The 21887-nt window shown below is 39.3% G+C and overlaps 2 protein-coding genes across 6 annotated transcripts in view; both read left to right on the top strand.

Annotated features, from left to right (window-relative positions):
• NAE1 (NEDD8 activating enzyme E1 subunit 1) overlaps positions 1–6552 on the top strand; it is a 28494-nt gene extending 21942 nt beyond the window's left edge. The window contains exons 16-20 of the mRNA XM_032326617.1: positions 554–640; positions 1353–1445; positions 4180–4294; positions 4377–4426; positions 6315–6552. Of these exons, the coding sequence (XP_032182508.1) occupies positions 554–640; positions 1353–1445; positions 4180–4294; positions 4377–4426; positions 6315–6424 (455 nt within the window). The 3' untranslated portion in view covers positions 6425–6552. The remainder of the gene's footprint in view (positions 1–553; positions 641–1352; positions 1446–4179; positions 4295–4376; positions 4427–6314) is intronic.
• A 5271-nt stretch (positions 6553–11823) lies between these two features.
• The window catches only part of TERB1 (telomere repeat binding bouquet formation protein 1), a 45211-nt gene continuing 35147 nt past the window's right edge, over positions 11824–21887 (top strand). For all 5 annotated transcript variants that reach the window (XM_032326609.1, XM_032326608.1, XM_032326607.1 and 2 more), the window contains exon 1: positions 11824–11831. The gene's annotated coding sequence lies outside the window, so the exon portion shown is untranslated. The remainder of the gene's footprint in view (positions 11832–21887) is intronic.

Below are 21887 nucleotides of genomic sequence, written 5' to 3'. Positions count from 1 at the left end.
CCTGGCATTGAGCCCCACACAGCAGGGAGCCTACTTCCCCCCTCTTTCTCTGCCTACTTGTGATCTCTGTCTCTGTCAAATAAACAAATAAAATCTTTAAAAAATTGATTAAAAAATAAAGTTTTACATATTTAAGTGTACAATATATATAATGCTCTCCATTAGGACTACTTATCCTTAATAATGAGAAAAACAACTATTCACTGAGTCTTATCAGGCATTGTGCTAGGTATGCACTTGCTACACTTGCACATTTGATCCACAGAACAGCTTTCAAAGGTGTAATATCCCCATTTTACAAATGAAAGCAAGCTCAGAGATTTGCCATCACCTTCTTACTCAATGCTGAGCTGGTTGAATTGCCAGGGATATGAATTTCAGTTGATTTGTGCTCTAGTGCCTTCTCTGCTAACCATTCAAGCCAAAGAGGTATTTCTTTGGATTTCCATGTCTGTAAAGAGTATACACAGAATTCTCTGTTCTTAGAGTGACTTGTGGTTTGGAATATTCACGTCTTAACTGTTTTCTTCCATAATGTCTTTCTTGTTTTCAGGCACCAATTCTGCATTTCTTCGAGTGGTAAGATGTCGATCCTTAGCTGAAGAATATGGCTTGGATACAATTAACAAAGAGGAAATAAGTAAGTATAATAACCTTTTGATGCTAGGTTATTAATTTTAATTAAATTTAGAGATATAAATAAATATTTTAAAATAGTAGTGAGTATATGATAATTGACAGGATAATGTAAATATTGTACTATAAATTTTATTCTATAAACCAAGAAGTAGTCATACTTCCAAATAGTCATAACTGCAAAATAAAAACTTAGTATATACATGAAGTCTTATTTATTTATTTTAAAGATTTTATTTATTATTTATTTGACAGAGATCACAAGTAGGCAGAGAGGCAGGCAGAGAGAGAGAGAGAGGAGGAAGCAGGCTCCCTGCTGAGCAGAGAGCCTGATGCGGGGCTTGATCCCAGCGCCCTGGGATCATGACCTGAGCCAAAGGCAGAGGCTTTAACCCACTGAGCCATCCAGGTGCCCCTACATGAAATCATATTTAGACTACTGAGTTGAAGAAGAGCTGAAGTCAGAACATTACTACATTAATAAGGATTATGTGAGTAGCTGATAGTCCTTAAGAACATAGGGTTTGGTTTTAAAATATCTCCCTCTCCCTTTATTTTACTCTTATTTATCATTTTGTATTTTATTGTCACAAAATATTTAAATTTTGTGATAGAATTGCTTTGTATCCTGAAGCTTGAGTATATAGTAAATTCAGTTCTACATTGTTTTTATGTAATGAATTACCCAAGTTATATGAATCGTTTTTCCCTTTCAGTTTCCAGCATGGACAATCCAGATAATGAGATAGTGTTATATTTAATGTTACGGGCTGTTGATAGATTTCATAAACAACATGGTCGATATCCAGGTAAGACTAGTAATCTTATTATCATATACAATAAAGTCTTGAATAAATAATTAAATTGAATTAAATCTTAAAGTTTCTTGGGTGTTCTTGGGGTATTTATAGTAGTGGTGCTTGAATTTTACACTGTAAGCAGTTTATACCTTCTTCAGGTCAGTGAGAAAATACCATTTGTTTTTTAAGTGTAAGTATTTGCAAATAATGGTTTGTTGTTTTTTTTAAGATTTTAGAAATTTATTTGACAGAGAGAAACACAGCAAGAAAGGGAACATAAACAAGGGGAGTGGAAGAGGGAGAGGCAGGCTTTCCAACAAGCAGGGAGCCCAGTGCAGGGCTCAGTCTCAGGACGCTGGGATCATGAGACAAAAGCAGACACCTAACGACTGAGCCACTCAGGTGCCCCATGAATAATGTTGGTTGTTAACTATTAAAGGGAAATGTTGGTTGAATGCATATAGAATAAAACTTTTTCTTTTTTTGGCAGAGTTGGTGGGAAGGAGCAGAGGGAATGGGAGAGAGAGAATCTTAAGCAGGCTCCATGCTCATCACAGAACCCTGCTCAGGGCTCTGTCTCACAACCCTGAGCTGAAATCAAGAGTCGGACACTTAACCGACTGAGCCTCCCAGGTGCCCCTAGAATAAAACTTGTTTTTCTGTCAGGTTCCATAGTTTACTTCTAAGACTCAGACTGAGTTTAATTTAGTGCAATGGGAAAGCTATAAGAAGTATGCCAGTGACTTGAATTCAGAACTCTGAAGATGTAGGGATGTCTTTGCTCAGAATCTATTTTTTTGGTCTGTAAATGTAGTTAATTGGAGAATTGGCATAATCTCAAAGATCTTCAGTTGTCTGGAATATTTTTATTAAGATGATAATTTTTAATTGTGCCGTATTATTGCATAGCAGCACATTTTAGGAGTATCATAAAACTTGCTGCCCCAACTGATGTAGTATGCCCACTGAGTTACAGTCTTAATGAGCAAGTGTACCAGAAGAAAACAAAGGAATAAACCCCAAATATGTATTACTTTATGTGTATTGTTTGATAGCTTGTATTTTTGGTTTACTGCATAACAAACCATCCCAAAACTTAGTAGTTTAAAACAATAAATTATTATCTTGTAATTTGTGGATTGGCTGGGCTCAGGCAGTTCTTGCTGGGGAGAGGGGGCACTCTTGTTGTTGTGTGACACTTGGGGCTGGGATCATTCTGAAGGCTTGACTGAGCTAGACGTCCAAGAAGACATTTTCACTATGATTAGCATGTTAGTTTGAACAGCTGGAATTGCTTGGCGGTTGGTCAGACATCTCTCTCCATGGCTAATTGGGGCTTCCTTTTAGTGTTGTATTCTTAGGGCAGACTTCTTACATGATGGCTGGCTTTCCCACAGTTAACATTCCAAAAGACCGAGGTGGAACATACAAAGCTTTTTATGAGTTAGCCTTAGAAGTCATACAGCATCACTTATGCCATGTTCTATTGGCTTCATAGGGCCAGTTTAGATTAAGACTGGGAGGGGACTATGTGAGGGCACAAAGGAAGGTTCGTTGGGGAGCCATCTTGGGAGACTAGCTACCACATAGAGCACAGGCTTTGGAGTTGAACCTAGCTTCAGATCTAAGTTCTGTCACTTACTATCTCTTGATCATGGGTGAGTCACTGTTTCCAAGTCTTTTCTCACTTATGGAATGGCAATAATAGTGTATACCTACTCTTGGATTTAAGGATTATGCAGGTGATGTATGAAAATCATTTAGCACACTACATGGCACCTTGTAAGTGTTCAATAAAGGCTTGGTATTATTATTATTAGGAAGAGTAGTGATGGTTTTTAAACCAGAAGGGCTAAAAAATATTATTTGTTTTAGTAACTTTTGAATATTACAGCAATTGTGTTCTTCCTTCCAGTAGTAATAATAGCTTGCTTTTGGAGACATACTATAATCATAAAATCATAAGCATAAGAACTGCCCAGGCCCATATCCAAGTTTTGCTACTTAGGAGCTAAGTAACTCAGCCAAAAAACTTCATCTGTCTGTGCCTCAGTTTTCTCACCTATAAATGGAGATAATAGTACCTACTTCATAGAGTTGTTATGAGGATTAACTCAATTTATATGGTACTTAGAACACTGTCCAGCATTTACTAATGCTCAATAAATGTTACCTATTATAGCTTTATGTCTTCTCTGTCATTTAATCTTCTGGAAATGAACAGTAAACACCATAATTTTTATAAGCACCATAATTTTTTAGTAGGGTGGGAGGGGCAGAGGGATAGGGAAAGAGAATCTTAAGTAGGCGCCATGCCCATTGCAGAGCCTGATGTGGAGCTTGATCTCAAGATCCTGAGATCATGACCTGAGCCAAAATCAAGAGTTGGATGCTTAATGACTGAGCTACCAAGGCATCCCAAGCACCGTAATTTTTATACAGAGTATAAATGGGACATCACTTTCTTATTCATTCAGTTCTCTGTCAAGTAATTATTGAGCACCAAGGATGTGTCAGGTAGTTTTCTAGATACTGGGTACAGAACAGTAAACAAAGCAGACTTATCAAACTTGAATTTTTAATAGGCTTCAGATGGTTTCTTTGATTGTTACAGCTTTGTGATAGTTGTAAATATCATACCTTACTATTTTGACTAGGACACCTAAAACTGGATTTAGAAAAGTAGGTGCCATTGGTTTTTAAATTTTATTAATGAAAATTAATTCATATTAATTTTTTTTAGGGGTATCTAACTACCAAGTTGAAGAAGATATAGGAAAGTTGAAGTCTTGTCTCACTGGCTTCCTTCAGGAATATGGATTATCTGTAATGGTGAAAGATGACTATGTCCATGAATTGTGAGTATTTTTTAGGGCATAGGAGAAATAATACCTGTCTTGTAAGGTTAATCTAAGTTCATGTCTCCATCTTTTTCTGTAGTTGCCGATACGGAGCTGCTGAGCCACACACCATTGCTGCATTTTTAGGGGGTAAGTTCTGTAGATGCCATAAATAAGAAGACTGGCATCTCCGGTAACACAGTACAGTTAGGAAGTTTTGTTTTCTGAGCAGTTTTAACTAGGGAAGTCACTGACATAGGATGTTGTGTTGTTTAGATTATTTTACTTATCTCTCTGCTTTCCATCTCCCACTGCTGTCCATCTTAAAGTGAAGAGTCATTTTTCTAAAGCACAGGTCTGATCATGTCTCTTACTTAACTGACCCTATGCGCTGGCAGTATACACAAGCACACTACAGTAATCTTCAGAAAACAAATGCAGAGTCCTCGATTTGACATTAAAAACACCATGTTCTGGTTCCATTCAGCCTTTCTGGCCTTGTTTGTTTTTGAGTTATTTCCTTTTCCCAGAGACTTGCCCTTTTATTTCCTGCTCCTTCAATCCTTAACCCTTAGGGTCCATTTGCCTTAAATCTCCCTATTTCTTACATGTCTAAAATCTACCTGTTCTTCAAGGCCATATGAAAATTAGCATCTCTTTCATAAGAATGCCCTGGAGGCCTGAACTCCAAGGTCAGGGCCAGGGCACCTGGTTTCTGGTGAGGCCTGTCTGTGGCTTGTAAGGAGCTACTCTCTTGCTGTGTGCCATTATATAACATTCTTTGTTCAGGGAGGGGAGGACAGATGGGATACCTACCTGGGCACTAAACCCATCATGAGGGCCCTATCCCATGACTCTCTTTACCTCCCAAAGACTCCCGTCTTCGTCTCCAAATACTATCACATTAGGTATTAAGGATTTAACATGAATTTTTAGGACATTCAGGTCAGTCCATAATGTGTTCTGTATTCTTTCCAATTTTAGTGTATGTGCTGCCGAAGTGAGTTCTGTTTTCTATGGGACATTGTTATATTCCGTTTCTTTCAGGTCTTTGTTTAAGTGTTAATCTTCCCTGTGTGAGGCCATTTCTGACTCCACAGTTTAAAACTGAGTCACTCCTCTTGCACTCATATATATCCCCCTTTCTTGCTTTTTCTCCTTAGCACTTAGAGTCATTTGACTTACTATACGTTTTACTTATTTGTAAATTACCTCTCCCTTATTACTAAAAAGTAAGATCCATGAAGTCAAGGATGTATATCTTTTGTTCTTTATCCCTAGTGCCCAGAGTATTTGGTACGTAATATAATAATAATATAATATAATAGTCTCATTTTATTAAATCAATGAATGTTTGTGGAAGATGAAGCCTCATATTATAATAGATGAAGAATTTTTTTCTGTGTAGTTTTTTTGCTTTTTCTACAGTCTTATACAGTAACAAGTTTTGAGTCTTATACAGTCTTATACAGTAACAGGTTTTGAGTAACTAATCAAAGCAGTTTGCTTTGATTAGTTACTCAAAACCTGTTACTGTATAAGACTGTTACTGAGTATAGCAGCGTGGTGGTGTTTAGTATAGGTTGTTTCCAAATTACAGGTGTATTTAGAACAAATATACCATTATCCCTGTCTTATTAAAGTAAAGTAGGCACAGGGTAAAATATAAGGGTGGTCTTTGAGAATCTTTTCTGTCTATATGTATTTTTTAAAAAGCACTACCATCAACCATACTGCTCTTTTGACTTTACTTAAAATATCAACCATTCAAAACCACCATAATACTTCATTCTTTTAAATTGTGGCATGATATCCCAAAGTGTGAACGTATAGGACATTTCAAGTTCCTGTAATAATAGTTAAAAAAAAATTGCAGTCCTTGATTTTGATGTGATTCAGTAAGCTATGCCTGTTTTGGCTTATTTTTAAACACTTTTGCCTTTGGAAAGGAAAGGTTTTCTTCACAGAATTGAGTATTTTTTATATAACTTGAAATTTACCTTTTTCAAAGCTTTGCCTTTCTCCTTTTTCCTTGCAGGAGCTGCTGCTCAGGAGGTTATCAAAATAATCACTAAGCAATTTGTAATTTTTAATAATACTTACATTTATAGTGGCATGTCACAGACTTCAGCAACTTTCCAGTTGTAGAATAAGCACCCTATGTAGTGTTAATGATTTGAACTGTAATTGCCTTCAAGTTGTGCTCTAGTCTGTATAATTCTGTTAAGGGAGGATTGTTAAATGTTTCCTTAATAAACATTTTTCTCATTTGTAATAATGTAGTCTTTTCCTTTGTGGGCTAAGGGGAAAGGAAGCAGTCGTTTTCTCAGAGAATAAAAGCTATCCTTTTTTTTTTTTTTAAGATTTTTATTTATTTATTTGACAGAGATCACAAGTAGGCAGAAAGGCAGGCAGAGAGAGGAAGGGAAGCAGGCTCCCCTCGGAGCAGAGAACCCGACGCGGGGCTCGATCCCAGCACCCTGGGATCATGAACTGAGCCGAAGGCAGAGGTTTTAACCCACTGAGCCACCCAGGCGCCCCCAGCTATCCACTTTTAATTGAGTTTATTATTTCTGGCATGCTAATTCAAGCTTATTTATAAAAATCTCTTGCGGGGTGCCTGGCTGGCTCAGTCTGTAGAGCATCCAACTCTTCATCTCTGGATTATAGGTTCAAGCCCCACCATATAGAGATTACTTAAAATCTTTAAAAAAAAATCTCTTGGGGTGCCTGGGTGCCTCGGTGGCTTAAGCCTCTGCGTTCGGGTTGTAATCTTGGGGTCCTGGGATCTAGCCCCCCATAGAGCTCTCTGCTCAGCAGGGAGCCTGTATCCCCCTCTCTCTGCCTCTCTGCCTACTTGTGATCGCTGTCAAATAAATAAAAAATATATTTTTAAAAAAACCTCTTTTAGGGGCGCCTGGGTGGCTCAGTTTGTTGAGCGACTGCCTTCAGCTCGGGTCCTGATCCTGGAGTCCTGGGATGGAGTCCCACATCGGACACCCTGCTCAGCAGGGAGTCTGCTTCTCCTGCTGACCTCTCTCCTCTCATGCTCGCTCTCTCTCTTTCAAATAAATAAATAAAATCATTAAAAAAAAAAACTCTTTTATGTTGCATTAGAAACAGCTTAAAATAGGCTCTTTTTTTTCTTACAGTCTTAAATAATGAACTTTAGCCATGCGTAGATTTTAGCTATGATCCTCTTAGGACCATCACTATTTGAAAAGACAAATATTTGAGTTTTTAAAAAAATATATTTTTATTTATTTATTGGACAGACAGAGTGAGAGAGGGAACACAAACAGGGGTAGTAGGAGAGGGAGAAGCAAGCCTCCCACTTCCCGCCGAGCAAGGCCCCAACGAGGGTAGGGGGTGGGGGGTGGGTGGAGTAGTGTGGCTCAATCCCAGAACCCCGGGATCATGACCCGAGCTGAAGGTAGACACACGCCCAACGACTGAGCCATAAAGGCGCCCCAAATATTTCAGTTTTATAAGAAAACAAGGATAGGAAGCTTGGGAGAGAGGAATAAGGTTAGGCTTGGTGCTCAGATGGCCTCTTAACTCATGCTGTGCCCTGCAGCCACAGTTCCCAAACCAGCCTCATCCACCCAGAGCCTGCTCTCCTGACTCCCTGTTGCCAACGCCCCTCTGCAAAGAAAGCCCTAAAAACTGCAAGCCATCAGATCATAGGATTTCCCGTTTACGTTGTGACTTTCCTCCCCTGAAAGACACTGCATCCACCCTTTTCACACCCGGGACCGGCTTTGGAAACATCAGGGAGCGGCGGTCTGCAGAGGAACACGGGTTCCGGCGAGGTCGGGGTGGCAGGAAGTCCCGCCCCACGGAAGTGGGCCCGTCGCGTTGGGCGGGAAACCGAGTGGAGCGTCGCTGTAGGCTGGCGGCGAGGGAGAAAGGGCGGAAACACAGCGCGCTGCGACTTGAGGGTAAAGGTCACGGCCTCTGCTCCCTGAGCGTTCGGATCCTGCCTGGGTCCCGCCCCGGAACCAGGCTGTGGCCTGCTGTGGAAGGTCGGCCGCCGCGGGTAGGCCTGGTTCCGCCCTCACACCGGCTGGGATGCGGGACCCCCCGCTATTACCCTTCCCGCTGACTTGAGGGGGTGGATTGAGCTGGCGGGAACGGGTCTTCGTGAGGAGCAACGTACCCGGCTGCAGTCCCCGCAACACCTGGTGGCAGAAAGAGAATTGTCACGTACCATGTAGTCCGGCATGTGGAGCCCACAGAAGTTTCCAACCCCGATTATACTTGAGAATTGCCCCTGGTCTCTCGCCGGATTCTGGTGTATGGGAGGGATGGGGAGCCAGTGGTGGGGCCCTTTATCAGACGGGGGGCCGGGCAGCGTGGGCTGCAGCACTTGAGGGGCGCCATCTCGCAGCTGGTGAATCGCCGGGACCCGGCGTGTCTTGCGCCTTTAACCAGCATCCCGTCCTTGGCAGGAGCTGGAGAGCCCTGGTCTGAGAAGAGAGGGCCTGGGGAAGACCTCTGTTCTTCAAAAGGCGATCTCCCAGCCCTTTAGGTGAGCTGGGCCTTCGTGTCAATGAGTGCAAACTGGGGAAATGGGGTGGAGGTAGCCTTTCTTCCTTGGAAAGATCAGGCGTTGCCCACCTGTGCAAACCCGGAAATGGTGACGAGGGTTGAGGCGAAACAGCTGTTCCGGTCTACTGAGTCTGGCAATGTACATGTAGTGTGAACTCACTCCTGGTGCCCTCAGCTCGTTTTCTGCGCCTGTTATTTCTCAATCTGTTTAAAGTATTTTAACAGCTAATTTATTTGCATTCTGGGCCTTTCTCCCAAGCTTCTCCTACTGTAAGGAAGTTTTCTGCAGTGTATGAATCCAAGCTGGGTCATCCTGATAGTGCCCTCTTAGGATTGTTCTAAAAACTAAAAAGATAGTATTTATGAGGTTTACAGAATGCAGCATTTGCCTATGATAGCACTTGAATGTTAGAAGGTTTTTATTATTATAAAAATTTTAAAAACAGGGGCGCCTGGGTGGCCCAGTGGGTTAAAGCCTCTGCCTTTGGTTCAGGTAATGATCCCGGGGTCCTGGGATGGAGCCCCAGTGTCGGGCTCTCTGCGGGTGGGGAGCCTGCTCTCCTGCTTCCCTCTGCCTACTTGTGATCTCTGTCTGTCAAATAAATAGTCTCTTAAAAAATTGTAAAAATAGAAAAAAGTGGTATAAGACACCATAGAACTACCAGCTAAAGACAAGTGTTAATATGATATTTTCTATGTGGTTTTATTTTATGTTTGCCTCTGCATAATGGGGATCATGCTGTAGATAAAAGTTTGAGCCTTGTTCTTTTAGATTAATTGTAGCAGAAGCATTTTGCCTTATTATTAAACATTTCAAGTAAATATCAATATTCTTGTAACAGTATCCTGTGAATGTACCATAATGTACCTAACCATTTTGGGAGGGGGGGATTTTATTTATTTATTTGACAGAGATAGCACAAGCAGAAAGAGCAGCAGGGAGAGGGAGAAGCAGGCTCTCTGTGAAACAGGGAGCCTGAAGAAGGGCTCGATCTCAGGAACCTAGGATCATGACCTGAGCCAAAAGCAGTTGCTTAACTTACTGAGCCCCCAAATACTCCCCAACTATTTTTAAAAAATTTTTTTAGATTTTTATTTATTTATTTGACAGAGATCACAAGTAGGCAGAAAGGCAGGCAGAGAGAGAGAGGAGGAAGCAGGCTCCCTGGAGAGCAGAGAGCCCGATGTAGGGCTCGATCCCAGGAACCTGGGATCATGACCTGAGCCGAAGGCAGAGGCTTAACCCACTGAGCCACGCCGGCACCCCCCAACTATTATTTTTAATGGAATATCTAAGTTTTTTTTAAGAAGGCAACACTGTATACATATTACCTTATAAAAGATTCTCACATTAGTTTTTTGGTTAGGAATTTTATTTCTATTCTGGGAATGAGAAAAAAATAGAAAGGATAAATAGCTATCTTCCTTTAACCATATAGTATTGGAGTAAGTAAGAATTCTAGAGTTCTGTGAGTCCTGATGACTCTAAGAAGTTAATTGGACTCTGATAGATTTTTTTTCAGTTTAGCATATGAGATGCGATATCAGGGTTGCTGGTTATCTTAAAAATTCTAACAAGTGGGGCGCCTGGGTGGCTCAGTGGGTTAAAGCCTCTGCCTTCGGCTCGGGTCATGATCTCAGGGTCCTGGGATCGAGCCCCACGTCGGGCTCTCTGCTTGGCGGGGAGCCTGCTTCCCCCCCCCCTGCCTGCCTCTGCCTACTTGTGATCTCGCTCTCTATGTCAAATAGATAAATAAAATCTTTAAAAAAGGGGCGCCTGGGTGGCTCAGTGGGTTAAGCCTCTGCCTTCGGCTCAGGTCATGATCTCAGGGTCCTGGGATCGAGTCCCACATTGGGCTCTCTGCTCAGCAGGGAGCCTGCTTCCCTCTCTCTCTCTCTGCCTGCCTCTCTCTGTCTACTTGTGATCTCTCTCTGTCAAATAAATAAATAAAATCTTTAAAAAAAAAATTCTAACAAGTAATATATAAACAAAATTTTTAGCTTAACAGTAGAATGCTGTGTTGAAAAAACCCAAGTTTTTAGAAAAATAAATTTTTTAAAGATTTTTTTATTTATTTGACAGAGAGAGAGAGAGAGAGCCTGAAAAGAGGGAGGGTCAGAGGGAGAAGCAAGCTCCCCGCTGAGCAGGGATCCTGATGTGGGACTTGATTTCAGGACTCCAGGATCATGACCTGAGCTAAAGGCAGTCGCTTAAGGGCTGAGCCACTCAGGAATCCAAAAAATAAATTTTTAATACTAAACTTAGCTTGTGTAGAGAAATGGAGTTCTTAAGTATGTGTGTTTTAAATTTTTGATTCATGGAGGGTGACTGGTCAGAAATGATGGGATGACAATTTATAAGAAAGAAAATAGGGAAGGAGTACCAGAAGAGGATCAGTTAAATTCCGTTAACCAGCCATTTTTACATTTATTTAATAAAATGTATCAAATGCCTGTAGTACTTAAGAATGCCACATGCTTTTATGTATGTTTTCAAATTTAATTATTGTAACAACTTTTTTAAAGTAAGAATTTCCTATTTTGCAGATGAGGAAACTGAGCCTCTGAGAACTTAAGTACAACCTTTATTACATATATATATATATATTTTTTTAAAGATTTTATTTATTTATTTGACAGGTAGAGACTGCAGGTAGGCAGAGGGGCAGGCAGAGAGAGAGGAGGAAGCAGGCTCCCTGCTGAGCAGAGAGCCCAGTGTGGGGCTCGATCCCAGGACCCTGGGTTCATGACCCGAGCCAAAGGCAGAGGCTTTAACCCACTGAGCCACTCAGGTGCCCCCATTATCACATATTTAATAAACTGTAGATTCAGTCCCTGCTCTCTGGCTTCTAGAAAACTATTTTTTCCCTACTCCTTTACATTTATAATTCTGTAATTCTCAAACATTGATTTAAACTAAGAGAATGCCTTTCTCTTATAGGTGAAATATAAAGAAAAAGAATACAGATGAGCATGGCAAGTGAGGACACAAAGAAGATACAAGGTGAGAAATTAATGGATTATTTATTTGGAATTAATTTTATAATCTTTTTGTGGGATACACTGCAGATTATCTGACAGGATCCAGGAAATGAAAGAATTATTCAGCAATTTACATACATATTTATTGTGCATCTACCCTGCCTGTCACACTGACTTCAGGATACTGACATTCTAATGGGTAAAGGCATGCTGATAATAAGAATACCATATGATAGCTGATTTAATAGAGATATATACAAGAACAGTGGGAACCTGAGAGAACTACTGCCAAAATATATATGGAAGTACAGGTTTCAGAGTTGTCCTTAGAAAGGTAGAAATTATATCCATGGCCATGGAGAAGATTCACCAGAGAGGAAATCTTTAAAAAGAAAAAAAAAAAAAAGGTTGGGGAAAGGTGTTCCTTAATGCACACCATCGTGTAAGGGTTTGGCTGAGGAAGAGGGCCCTCAAAGACAAAAACATTTCAGAAAGGTGAATGGAAAGTCAGGAATATGGAATTGTGGAAACCAGCCTTGTAAGAATACTTCATGAGAAAGATTGCTTGAGCTCATCAGTGTCAAACGTCCTCACATTATGCCTGAATTATCCACTAGATTTTTATTTAGGAGATCATTTGTTTTACTAACAGTAAATTTAATACATTTGAGCCAGGTTGCACTATATTGACTTTTGGATGGGAAATAAGGATCTGGAAACTTATGAATACCTAATTCTTCTTAAAAGCTTGACTGAAGATATATGGTAATAGTTAGAGGGAGACTATAATGTTAAGGGAGCCTTGTAAGGGGAGTAGAAACAAGAGAATATATAAAGAGGGAATGAAGATTCTGGAGAGGGAGAAGTTGAAGAAAACTGAAAAGAGACGGGGATAATTGTAGATGCCCCTCTCACACCCTTTGTTACACTCTGGGAATTACATCTTTCTCTCCATCACCAGATTTTGAGTTCCTTGGAATCAAAATCTCCATCTAGTACAGAGTAGATGCATAGTAGGCAGGCAATATGTATTTGTTAAATGAATAAATATATTTTTAAGGAATTCATGGGACTGTAATGGTGCCATTTGAGTTGTGTGTGAGAGAAATCAACTCGAACTAGTACAAGCAAGAAAGGAAATATTCAGTTCATACCACTGGGAGACTCAGAATTTTGAGGAAAAGTTCTTCAAAGAAAGCACAAAAAGGAGGAGGGAAGTCATTTTGGGCAGGGAAAAAACTCCCACTAAAGTGTGCTAGTTGTAGTCGCAGTAGGCTCCCACAACACAGGTGAATGGATTAACCAGGAACAGAAGGGTGCTAAGATGCCTGTTCTGAGATTGTGGAGGAAGAGATAAGCATGAGTGTGGCTGTAAATATTTTGTAGGAATTCTGTGTTGTGGAAAGTGGATAATTCTGTGAGGCCTAACATCTGTGTCTTTCGGGACTTATCTTGGCATTCGTAACCTGCTTTTTCCCAGAGAGCAAGGCAAGCCAGAGATGCCAGATAATTAATAGCCCTTTCCCTGGGAGCAGCCCTGAATGAATGACTGACTGGAGTTGAGGAATAAATCCTCTTCACTGATGGTTGGGATGACTCTGAGACACGTGGTTCCACCCTGGCTCCCAGAGTTCCCTTGTGCAGTGAAGCTCCAGTTATCCTTAGTAATAACTTGCTTCTGTCTGCCTTCCTGTCCTCTCACTTTCTCATAAAGTACTTAACACTCAAATCCTTGTCTCTTGGTCTATTTCTGGGGAAACCCAACTAAAACAAAGTGGAAGAGAAGGAGATGTGGGACAAGAGTTGGAGGTTTAAAGATAGCTGAAGATTTAGAATAGCCACTAAGGAAAATGGCAGAGGAAGCAGAAGGGTGTGTGTGAGAGAGAGAGCTGACCATGGATGGCATTGCAGAGTAGATATGGGGGTTATAACTGGGAATGCATATCAAATATTTGTAATGGCATTGTTGCTTGTTTTTTTTTTCCTTTAGCAATGCCCAAATTTGGGTTGAAAGAGCAGAGAAAGCAAAGTGTTTTTGAGTCATGGTTAGGATTATAGGACACATTTAGTAGAAGGACGGGATCAAAGTAATCTTAGAGAGATATGGTTGAGGTGACGAATTATGGGATCTAGGATGAATAGGGAAGGAAATAAAATGAGAAGCCTCAGTGAACAATAGGAGTAAAAGGATTAGAGATCTTAGGGATCAAGGAGTAACATAGAATAAGGAAGTAAGAGTAAGACAGTTGAAAGAATTAGGGATAATATTCCCAAAGTAAAATTCAGACTTGAAAATATTACTCATAGACCTGTTACGACTAAGGGAAGGGGTCCAAAGTTTGGCCTTGGAAGTGAGTAGCCAAATTTACATACAGTCTGAGATTTAGAAAAGAGAGACTGTCTTTTTTCCAGTATCTATATCAGTCATCCAGAAGAACTGAGATTGGGGTTATTTTGGACATTGGGACAACTGCCAGGCATACCAGTAATTTGATTTTTTATGTATAGACTAGCTTTATTAAAATATAGCTAATATACCACACAATCCACCCATTTAAAGTATACAATTTAGTTTTTTAATATATTCACAGTGTTATACAACCGTCATCACAATCAATTTTAGTTCATTTTTAATCCCCCCAAAGAAACCCTGTACCCTTTAGCAATCACACCCCTCCCCAGTTGTAGGCAACTGCTAGTCTATTTTCTGTCTCTAGACTTGCCTATTCTGGATGTATAAATTGAATCATATAGGGGCACCTGAGTGGCTCAGTGGGTTAAGCCTCTGCCTTTGGCTCAGGTCATGATCTCAGGGTCCTGGGCTCAAGCCCCACATCAGGCTCTCTGCTCAGCAGGGAGCCTGCTTCCCCCTCTCTCTCTGCCTGCCTCTCTGCCTACTTGTGATCTCTGTCTGTCTGTCAAATAAATAAATAAAATCTTTAAAAAATAATAGTAATAAATAAATAAATAAATTGAATCATACAATATGTGGGCTTTTGTGGCTGGCTTCTTTCACGTAGCATAGTATTTTCAAGGATTATTCAAGTTTTATCAGTATCTTCATTCCTTTTTATTGCCGAATAATATTCCATTGAATGGATATATCATATTTTGTTTATCTCTTCGAGATATGATGGAAATTTCAGTTTCTGCTGTTGAGCAGTTATGAGTAATGTTGCTGTGAACATCCATGTGCACGTTTTTGTGTGACATGTTTTCATTTCTCTTGGGTATATATCTAGAAGTAATATTGACGAGTCTCTGGTAAATTCATGTTTAACCTTTTGAGTAACTGCTACACTTTTCGCCAAAGCGGCTGTACCATTTACGTTCCTACAGTAATGTATAAGGGTTCCAGTTTCTTCAAATATGAACATGTGTCATAATCTGTCTTTTTTATTATAGCCATCCAAATGAATTGTGAAATGGTATTTTAAAACTATTTTTAAACTATTTGTTTATTGGAGAGAGAGAGGGAAAGAAAGAATGAGATGGGGAGAAGGGTCAGAGGGAGAAGCAGACTCCCTGCCAAGCAGGGAGCCTGATGTGGGACTCAATCCTGGGACTCTAGGATCATGACCTGAGCCAAAGGCAGTCCCTTTACCAACAGGTGCTGTGAAATGGGGTATTTAATTGTGTTTTTGGTTTGCATTTCCCTAATGACTAATGATGTTGAGCATCTTTTCATATACTAATTGATCATTTGTGTATCTTTTTTGGAGAAATGTCTATTCTAGGCTTTTTACTTAAATTATCTTTTTATTATTGAGTTTTAAGAGTTCTTTGTATATTCTGAACACAAGCCCCTTATCAGATATCTGATTTATAGATCTATTCTTCCCTTCTCTGAGTTGCCTTTTCTTGATATCTTTTGAAGCTCAGAAAATTTCAATTTTTAGGTCTAATTTATCCAGTTTTCTTTTATAACTTGTGCTTTTGTATTGTATATACTTGAGATTTTGTTTTCTTTTTTTTTTTAAGATTTTATTTATTTATTTGACAGATAGAGATCACACGTAGGCAGAGAGAGAGGAGGAAGCAGGCTCCCTGCTGAGGAGAGAGCCCAGTGTGGGCCTCCATCCCAGGACCCTGGGATCATGACCTGAGCCAAAGGCAGAGGCTTCAACCCACTGAGCCACCTAGACGCCCCAATTTTGTTTTGTTTTCTAACGGAAGTATTAAAGGAACTAGGTTGCATAGGCTAGAGACGATAAAACTGAGTTGTAGGTGTCGTTAGGTGCTTTGTTTGGAAAGGGAGAGATTCTAATAGAAAATATCAAAGTAGGAGAGGGGAGTACAGGAGAGAATAGAGGAATACATAAAGAAGTGTGTTGTTTTCTGTGTTTGTGCCTGGAATTGAAAATCACCATGTCGCATTAAAAATTCTCTTTGGCTTTTGATGATAAGTGGCTTATTGCTATCTATACAGTCAAACTACCCTTCTTACAGTTTCTATTAATATAGAATATGATCAATAAATGTTTGCAGTTGCTTCAAGTTAATTTATTTTTTTATTTTTTGCTTCAAGTTAATTTAGTAATAACCTTTGTACTGTGGTTTTTCATTAAAAAGTTGAGTCATGAATAATTTTATTGAACCAAATTGTCTGTTCAATTTCTTTTAAGAGGAAGACTAAATATTGATTGACAATAGTCTTTTAGTGTGCTCCTCTATATTTTTATATTCTCTCTTAATCTTGTATCTTTGAGAACTTTAAATGTTAATCCAAGCATTATGACAAAATCTGCATATAATTTTATTTAAATCCTTAAAACCAAGAGAAGAAATTGTTTAAAGGTTATAGTGAAGAGTTTTATAGGAAAATGATTGTCTTTCATTTTTAGTTGCAAATAAATATTTCAAGTTTATATTTTCATAGGTTTTGACATATATATATGTATATATGTGCGTGTGTGTGTTGGGGGGGTATATACAAATAGTGGCACAATCAGGATAAGAAATATATCCTCATGCACCCTTATAATACCTCTTCTTGACCCTTCCTGGACCCCTTTTCCCCAAGCAACTACTGATCTGCCTTCTATTACTATAGAGCAGTTCACGTTTTTCCCCAATATATGGAAAAATACAGTATATATTTTGTGTGGTTTCTCTTAGTATAATTATTTTGAGATTCCTTCATGTGGTTGCATATATCAATAGTTAACTCCTTTTTTTTAAAGATTTTATTTATTTATTTGATATACAGAGATCACAAGTAGGCAGAGAGGCAGGCAGAGAGAAGAGGAAGCAGGCTCCCTGCTGAGCAGAGAGCAGATGTGGGGGCTGGATCCCAAGACCTGAGCCAAAGGCAGAGGCTTAACCCTCTGAGCCACCCAGGCGCCCCAGTTAACTCCTTTTTATTGCTATACTTAGTGATAGCATATAGTCATACCATAATTTATTTATCCATTCATCTGTTGATGGACATTTCAGTTGTTTTCAGTTTTTGGCTATTTCATATAATGCTGCTGTGAACGTTTGTGTATAAGTGTTTGTATGGACACATACCTGCTTTTCTTTTGAATAAATTCTTAGGAGTGGAATGGCTGGATCAAATGATAGATATATGTTTAACAAATTATGAAACTGCTGAGGGGTGCTTGGTTGGTTCATTCGGTTAAGCGTCTGTCTTTGGCTTGGGTCATGATCTCAGGGTTCTGGGATGAGGCCTGTGTCAGACTTCCTGCTCAGCTGGGAGGCTGCTTCTCCTTCTCCCTCTGCTCCACCCCCTGCTTGTGTTCTCTGTCTCTCAAATAAACAAATAAAATCTTCAAAGAAAAAAGAAAATGAAGTTTTAAATTTTGATGAAATACAGTTTATTCATTATTTTTCGACAGATTGTGCTATTTATGTTGTGTCTAAGAAGTTTTCGCTTAAACCAAGGTGGAAAGATTTTTTCCTGTGTTACCTCTTAAGAGTTTTGTAGTTCCAGATTTTACATTATGTCTGCAATCCCTTTTGAGTCAGTTTTTGTATATGGTTTGATTTAAGTTTGGTTATGTTTTTGAATGTGGATATCTAGTTGCTACGGTACCATTTATTGGAAAGATTATCCTTTGTTCTCTTGCATTGCCTTTGTGCCTTTGTAAAAAATAAACCTGTTGGGATTATATTGAATGTGTTGATCAAGTTGGGGAAATTGACATTTTAACAATATTTAGTCCTTCAACCCATGAAAAAAATGTTTTATTCCCTTTATTTCAATCTTCTTTAATATGTCTCAGAAGTATTTTTTAGGTTTTAGTAGACATGTTGTTTACATCTTTTGTCGGATTTATCCCTAAGTATTTCGTATTTTTGATACTCTTATAACCAGCATTGTTGTTGTTGTTTTAAAAGTAGGCTCCATGCCCAAAGCAGAGCCCAGTGAAAGACTCCAACACATGACTGTCAGATCATGACCTGAGCCAAAATCAAAAGTTGGATGCTCGGGATGCCTGGGTGGCTCAGTTGGTTAAGCAGCTGCCTTCGGCTCAGGTCATGATCCCAGCGTGCTGGGATCGAGTCCCACATCAGGCTCCTTGCTCGGCGGGGAGCCTGCTTCTCCCTCTGCCTCTGCCTGTCATTCTGTCTGCCTGTGCTCGCTCTCTCCCCCCCCCTCTCTCTGATTAAAAAAAAAAAAAAAAAAAAGTTGGATGCTCAACTGACTGAGCCATCCAGGCTCCCCATAAATGGCATTATTTTTCAATTTTAATTTTTAATTACTTATTGCTTGTATATATAGACATATAATTGATTTCTGTATGTTAAATCGATATACTGAAATCTTATTTTATTCAGCAGCTCTTTTATAGATTCCATCAGATTATCTATGTAGAAGATCATGTTATACATGAAAACATAGTTTTACTACTTCCTTCCTAATTTGAATGTCTTTTGTTTCTTTTTCTCACCTGATGGCACTTGCTTTGTTCTCTAGTACAATGTTAAATGAAATGTCAAATAGAATGACATTGGTTAGACTCTCCTGTATAATGCTAAACATCTCTGTCTTATTCCTCATCTCAGGGATAAGAATTCAGTCTTTCTCTGTTAAGTATTATGTTTAATGTAGGGTTTTTCTTTTTCTTTTTTTTTTTTTTGTAGATATAATTTTTTATGTTGAGAAGGTTTTCTTCTATTCCAAGTTTGCTGCAGTTCTTTTTTATCATAAATGAATGTTGAATTTTATCAAATACTTTATCTACATCTGTTGAGATGACCATATGGTTTTCAATGTTGGTTTGTCGTATTACATCAGTTGATTTTTCATATCTTAAGCCAACGCTGAATTCTTAGGATAAACCCACTTGGTCATGATGTATTGTTATTTTAATATGTTTTTAGGTTTAGTTTGCTAAAATTGTTTGGATTTTTTACATGAATGTTCGTGAGGGATATTGGTCTCTAGTTGTCTTTTTTTTCTTTCTAATTGTTATGCCCCAATAATGGGTCCATGATTAAAGGAGTGAGACTGATACAAAGCGAAGGTCAAGCAAAGCTTTATTTCTCACCAAGCATCAAGAATCTAACCGAACGTTCAGGGATGCACCTCTTACAAGAGAGGGCGACCCTTCTCTGTTTCACAGACTAGCTTTTAAGGGCAAAGGCCATGCGGTCGGGCCTGGCCACACACAGGTGGCCAATGAGATTGTAACACACACAGGAAACTCCACAGTGATGCTAGGTGACCAATTGAGTTACAATTTACCCTAGTAGACATTTGAACCTGCTTATTACACCTTGATTGGGATTGGCGCCCAAAAAGGCTCCCAAAGAGCAGGGCCCATATTCCTTGGTAACCAGGGAGACGGTATGCATCCCTCCCCACCAATTGGGTGTGGAATTGGTATTACTTCTTCCTTAAACATTTGGAAGAGTTTACAAATAAAACTATCTGAAACTGGAATTTTCTTTATAAAATGTTTTTAAAGTATTTCAGTTTCTTTCATAGATATAGGACTATTTAGGTTATTGGTTTTCTTCTTGGGTGAGTTTCAATAATTTGTCTCTTTTTAATTTTTTTTTAAGATTTTATTTATTTGAGAGAGAGAGCATGTGTGTGCCCACGAACAGGGATGGGGGAGGAGCAGGGGCAGGAAGAGAAGCAAACTTCCTGCTGAGCAGGGAGACCTCACATAAGACACAGGACTCAGTCTCATGACCCTGGGATCGTGACCTGAGCAAAAGGCACAGGCTTATCAAAAGAAATGAAATCTTGCCATTTGCGATGACGTGGATGGAACTAGAGGGTATTATGCTAAGCACAATAAGTCAGAGAAAGGCAATTGTATGATCTCCCGGATATGAGGAATTTGAGATGCAGAGTGGGGGGCTTGGGGGGTAGGGAAGGAAAAAATGAAACAAGATGGGATTGGGAGGGAGATAAACCGTAAGAGACTCTTAATCTCACAAAACAAATTGAGGGTTGTTCAGGGGATGGCATGTGTGGAGAGAGTGGTTGGGTTATGGACATTGGGGAGGGTATGTGATATTGCGAGTACTGTGAAGTGTGTACGCCTGATGATTCACAGACCTGTACCCCTGGGGCAAATAATACATTATATGTTAATAAAAATAATTAATAATTTTTTTAAAAGGCAGAGGCTTAACCAACTGAGTCACCCAGGTGCCCAGTTTGTGTCTTTCTTAATGATTTTATTTTTTAAAGTAATCTCTGCACCCAATGTGGGGCTTGAATTTACATTCCCAAGATCAAAAGTTGTGTGGTTCACTGACTGAGCCATCCAGGTACCCCTAATTTGTGTTTTTCAAGCAATTTGTCCATTTCACCTGTCATTGAATCTATGGATAAGAGGTTGCGCATAACTATTACTTATCTTTTGAATATAAATGGAATTTATGATGCCATCTCTCATTCTGGTATTGGTATTTTGTGTCTTTGCTCCTTTTTCCTTATCAGTTTGTCTAGAGATTTATCAGTTTTATTGATCTTCTCAAAGAACCAATTCTATTGTTTTTCTTCTTTTAGTCTCATTGATTATTTGCTTTGATCTTTATTTCCTTCCTTCTATTTCCTTTGGGTTTAATTTACTGTTTTTATAGTTTTTTTCTTTTTTTTTTTTTAAAGATTTTATTTCTTTTATTGAGAGAGAGACAGTGAGAGAGAGCCTGAGAGGGGAGGAGGTCAGAGGGAGAAGCAGACTTCCCTTGGAGCTGGGAGCCCCATGTGGGACCCCAGGATCATGACCTGAGCCGAAGGCAGTTGCTTAACCAACTGAGTCACCCAGGTGTCCTGTTTTTATAGTTTCTTTTTTTTTTTTTTTTAAAGATTTTATTTATTCATTTGACACAGAGAGATCACAAGTAGGCAGAGAGGCAGGCAGAGAGAGAGAGAGAGAGGAGGAAGCAGGCTCCCCGCGGAGCAGAGAACCCGATGCGGGACTCGATCCCAGGACCCTGAGATCATGACCTGAGCCGAAGGCAGCGGCTTAACCCACTGAGCCACCCAGGCGCCCTGTTTTTATAGTTTCTTAAGATGGAGGCTGAGGTCATAAATTTGAGAACTTTTTTCTTTTCTTTCTTTCTTTCTTGTGTTTTGTTTTGTTTGTTTGTTTTTTAATATTTTATTTATTTATTTGACAGAGAGAATACAAGCAGGGGGTGGGGTAGTGGAGCGGCAGAGGGAGAGGAAGAAGCAGGCTCCCCAGTGAGCAGGGAGCCTGATGCGGGACTTGATCTGAGGACCTGGGATCATGATCTCATCAGAAGGCAGATACTTAACCAACTGAGGAACCAAGGCACCCCAAGACCTTTCTTTTTTTTTTATAATATAAGCCTATAGTATTGTAAATTTCCTCCCAAATACTATTTTAGTAGCATCCCACAAGTTATAATGTGTTGTGTTTTCATTTTCATTCAGTTAACTTCTAAATGGCAGATGTTTGAACTAGTGTAGCTTTATTTAAAGAAAATAATATTTGAATGTTCTATTCTTATGTTTCATGCAAGGGGAAAATCTAATAATTATAAAAAGTTCATTTCAAATTCTTTTATTTAAGGAACATTTTTATATATCTTTACAGTTTGATAGACTGTAAAATGAATATATACTTATTTTAAAAGTGAACATTAC

Source organism: Mustela erminea, chromosome 19, assembly GCF_009829155.1.
Source record: "Mustela erminea isolate mMusErm1 chromosome 19, mMusErm1.Pri, whole genome shotgun sequence".
Taxonomy (NCBI): domain Eukaryota; kingdom Metazoa; phylum Chordata; class Mammalia; order Carnivora; family Mustelidae; genus Mustela; species Mustela erminea.
Note: the sequence above shows the minus strand (reverse complement) of the source record. Positions and strands in the feature narration are given on the sequence as shown.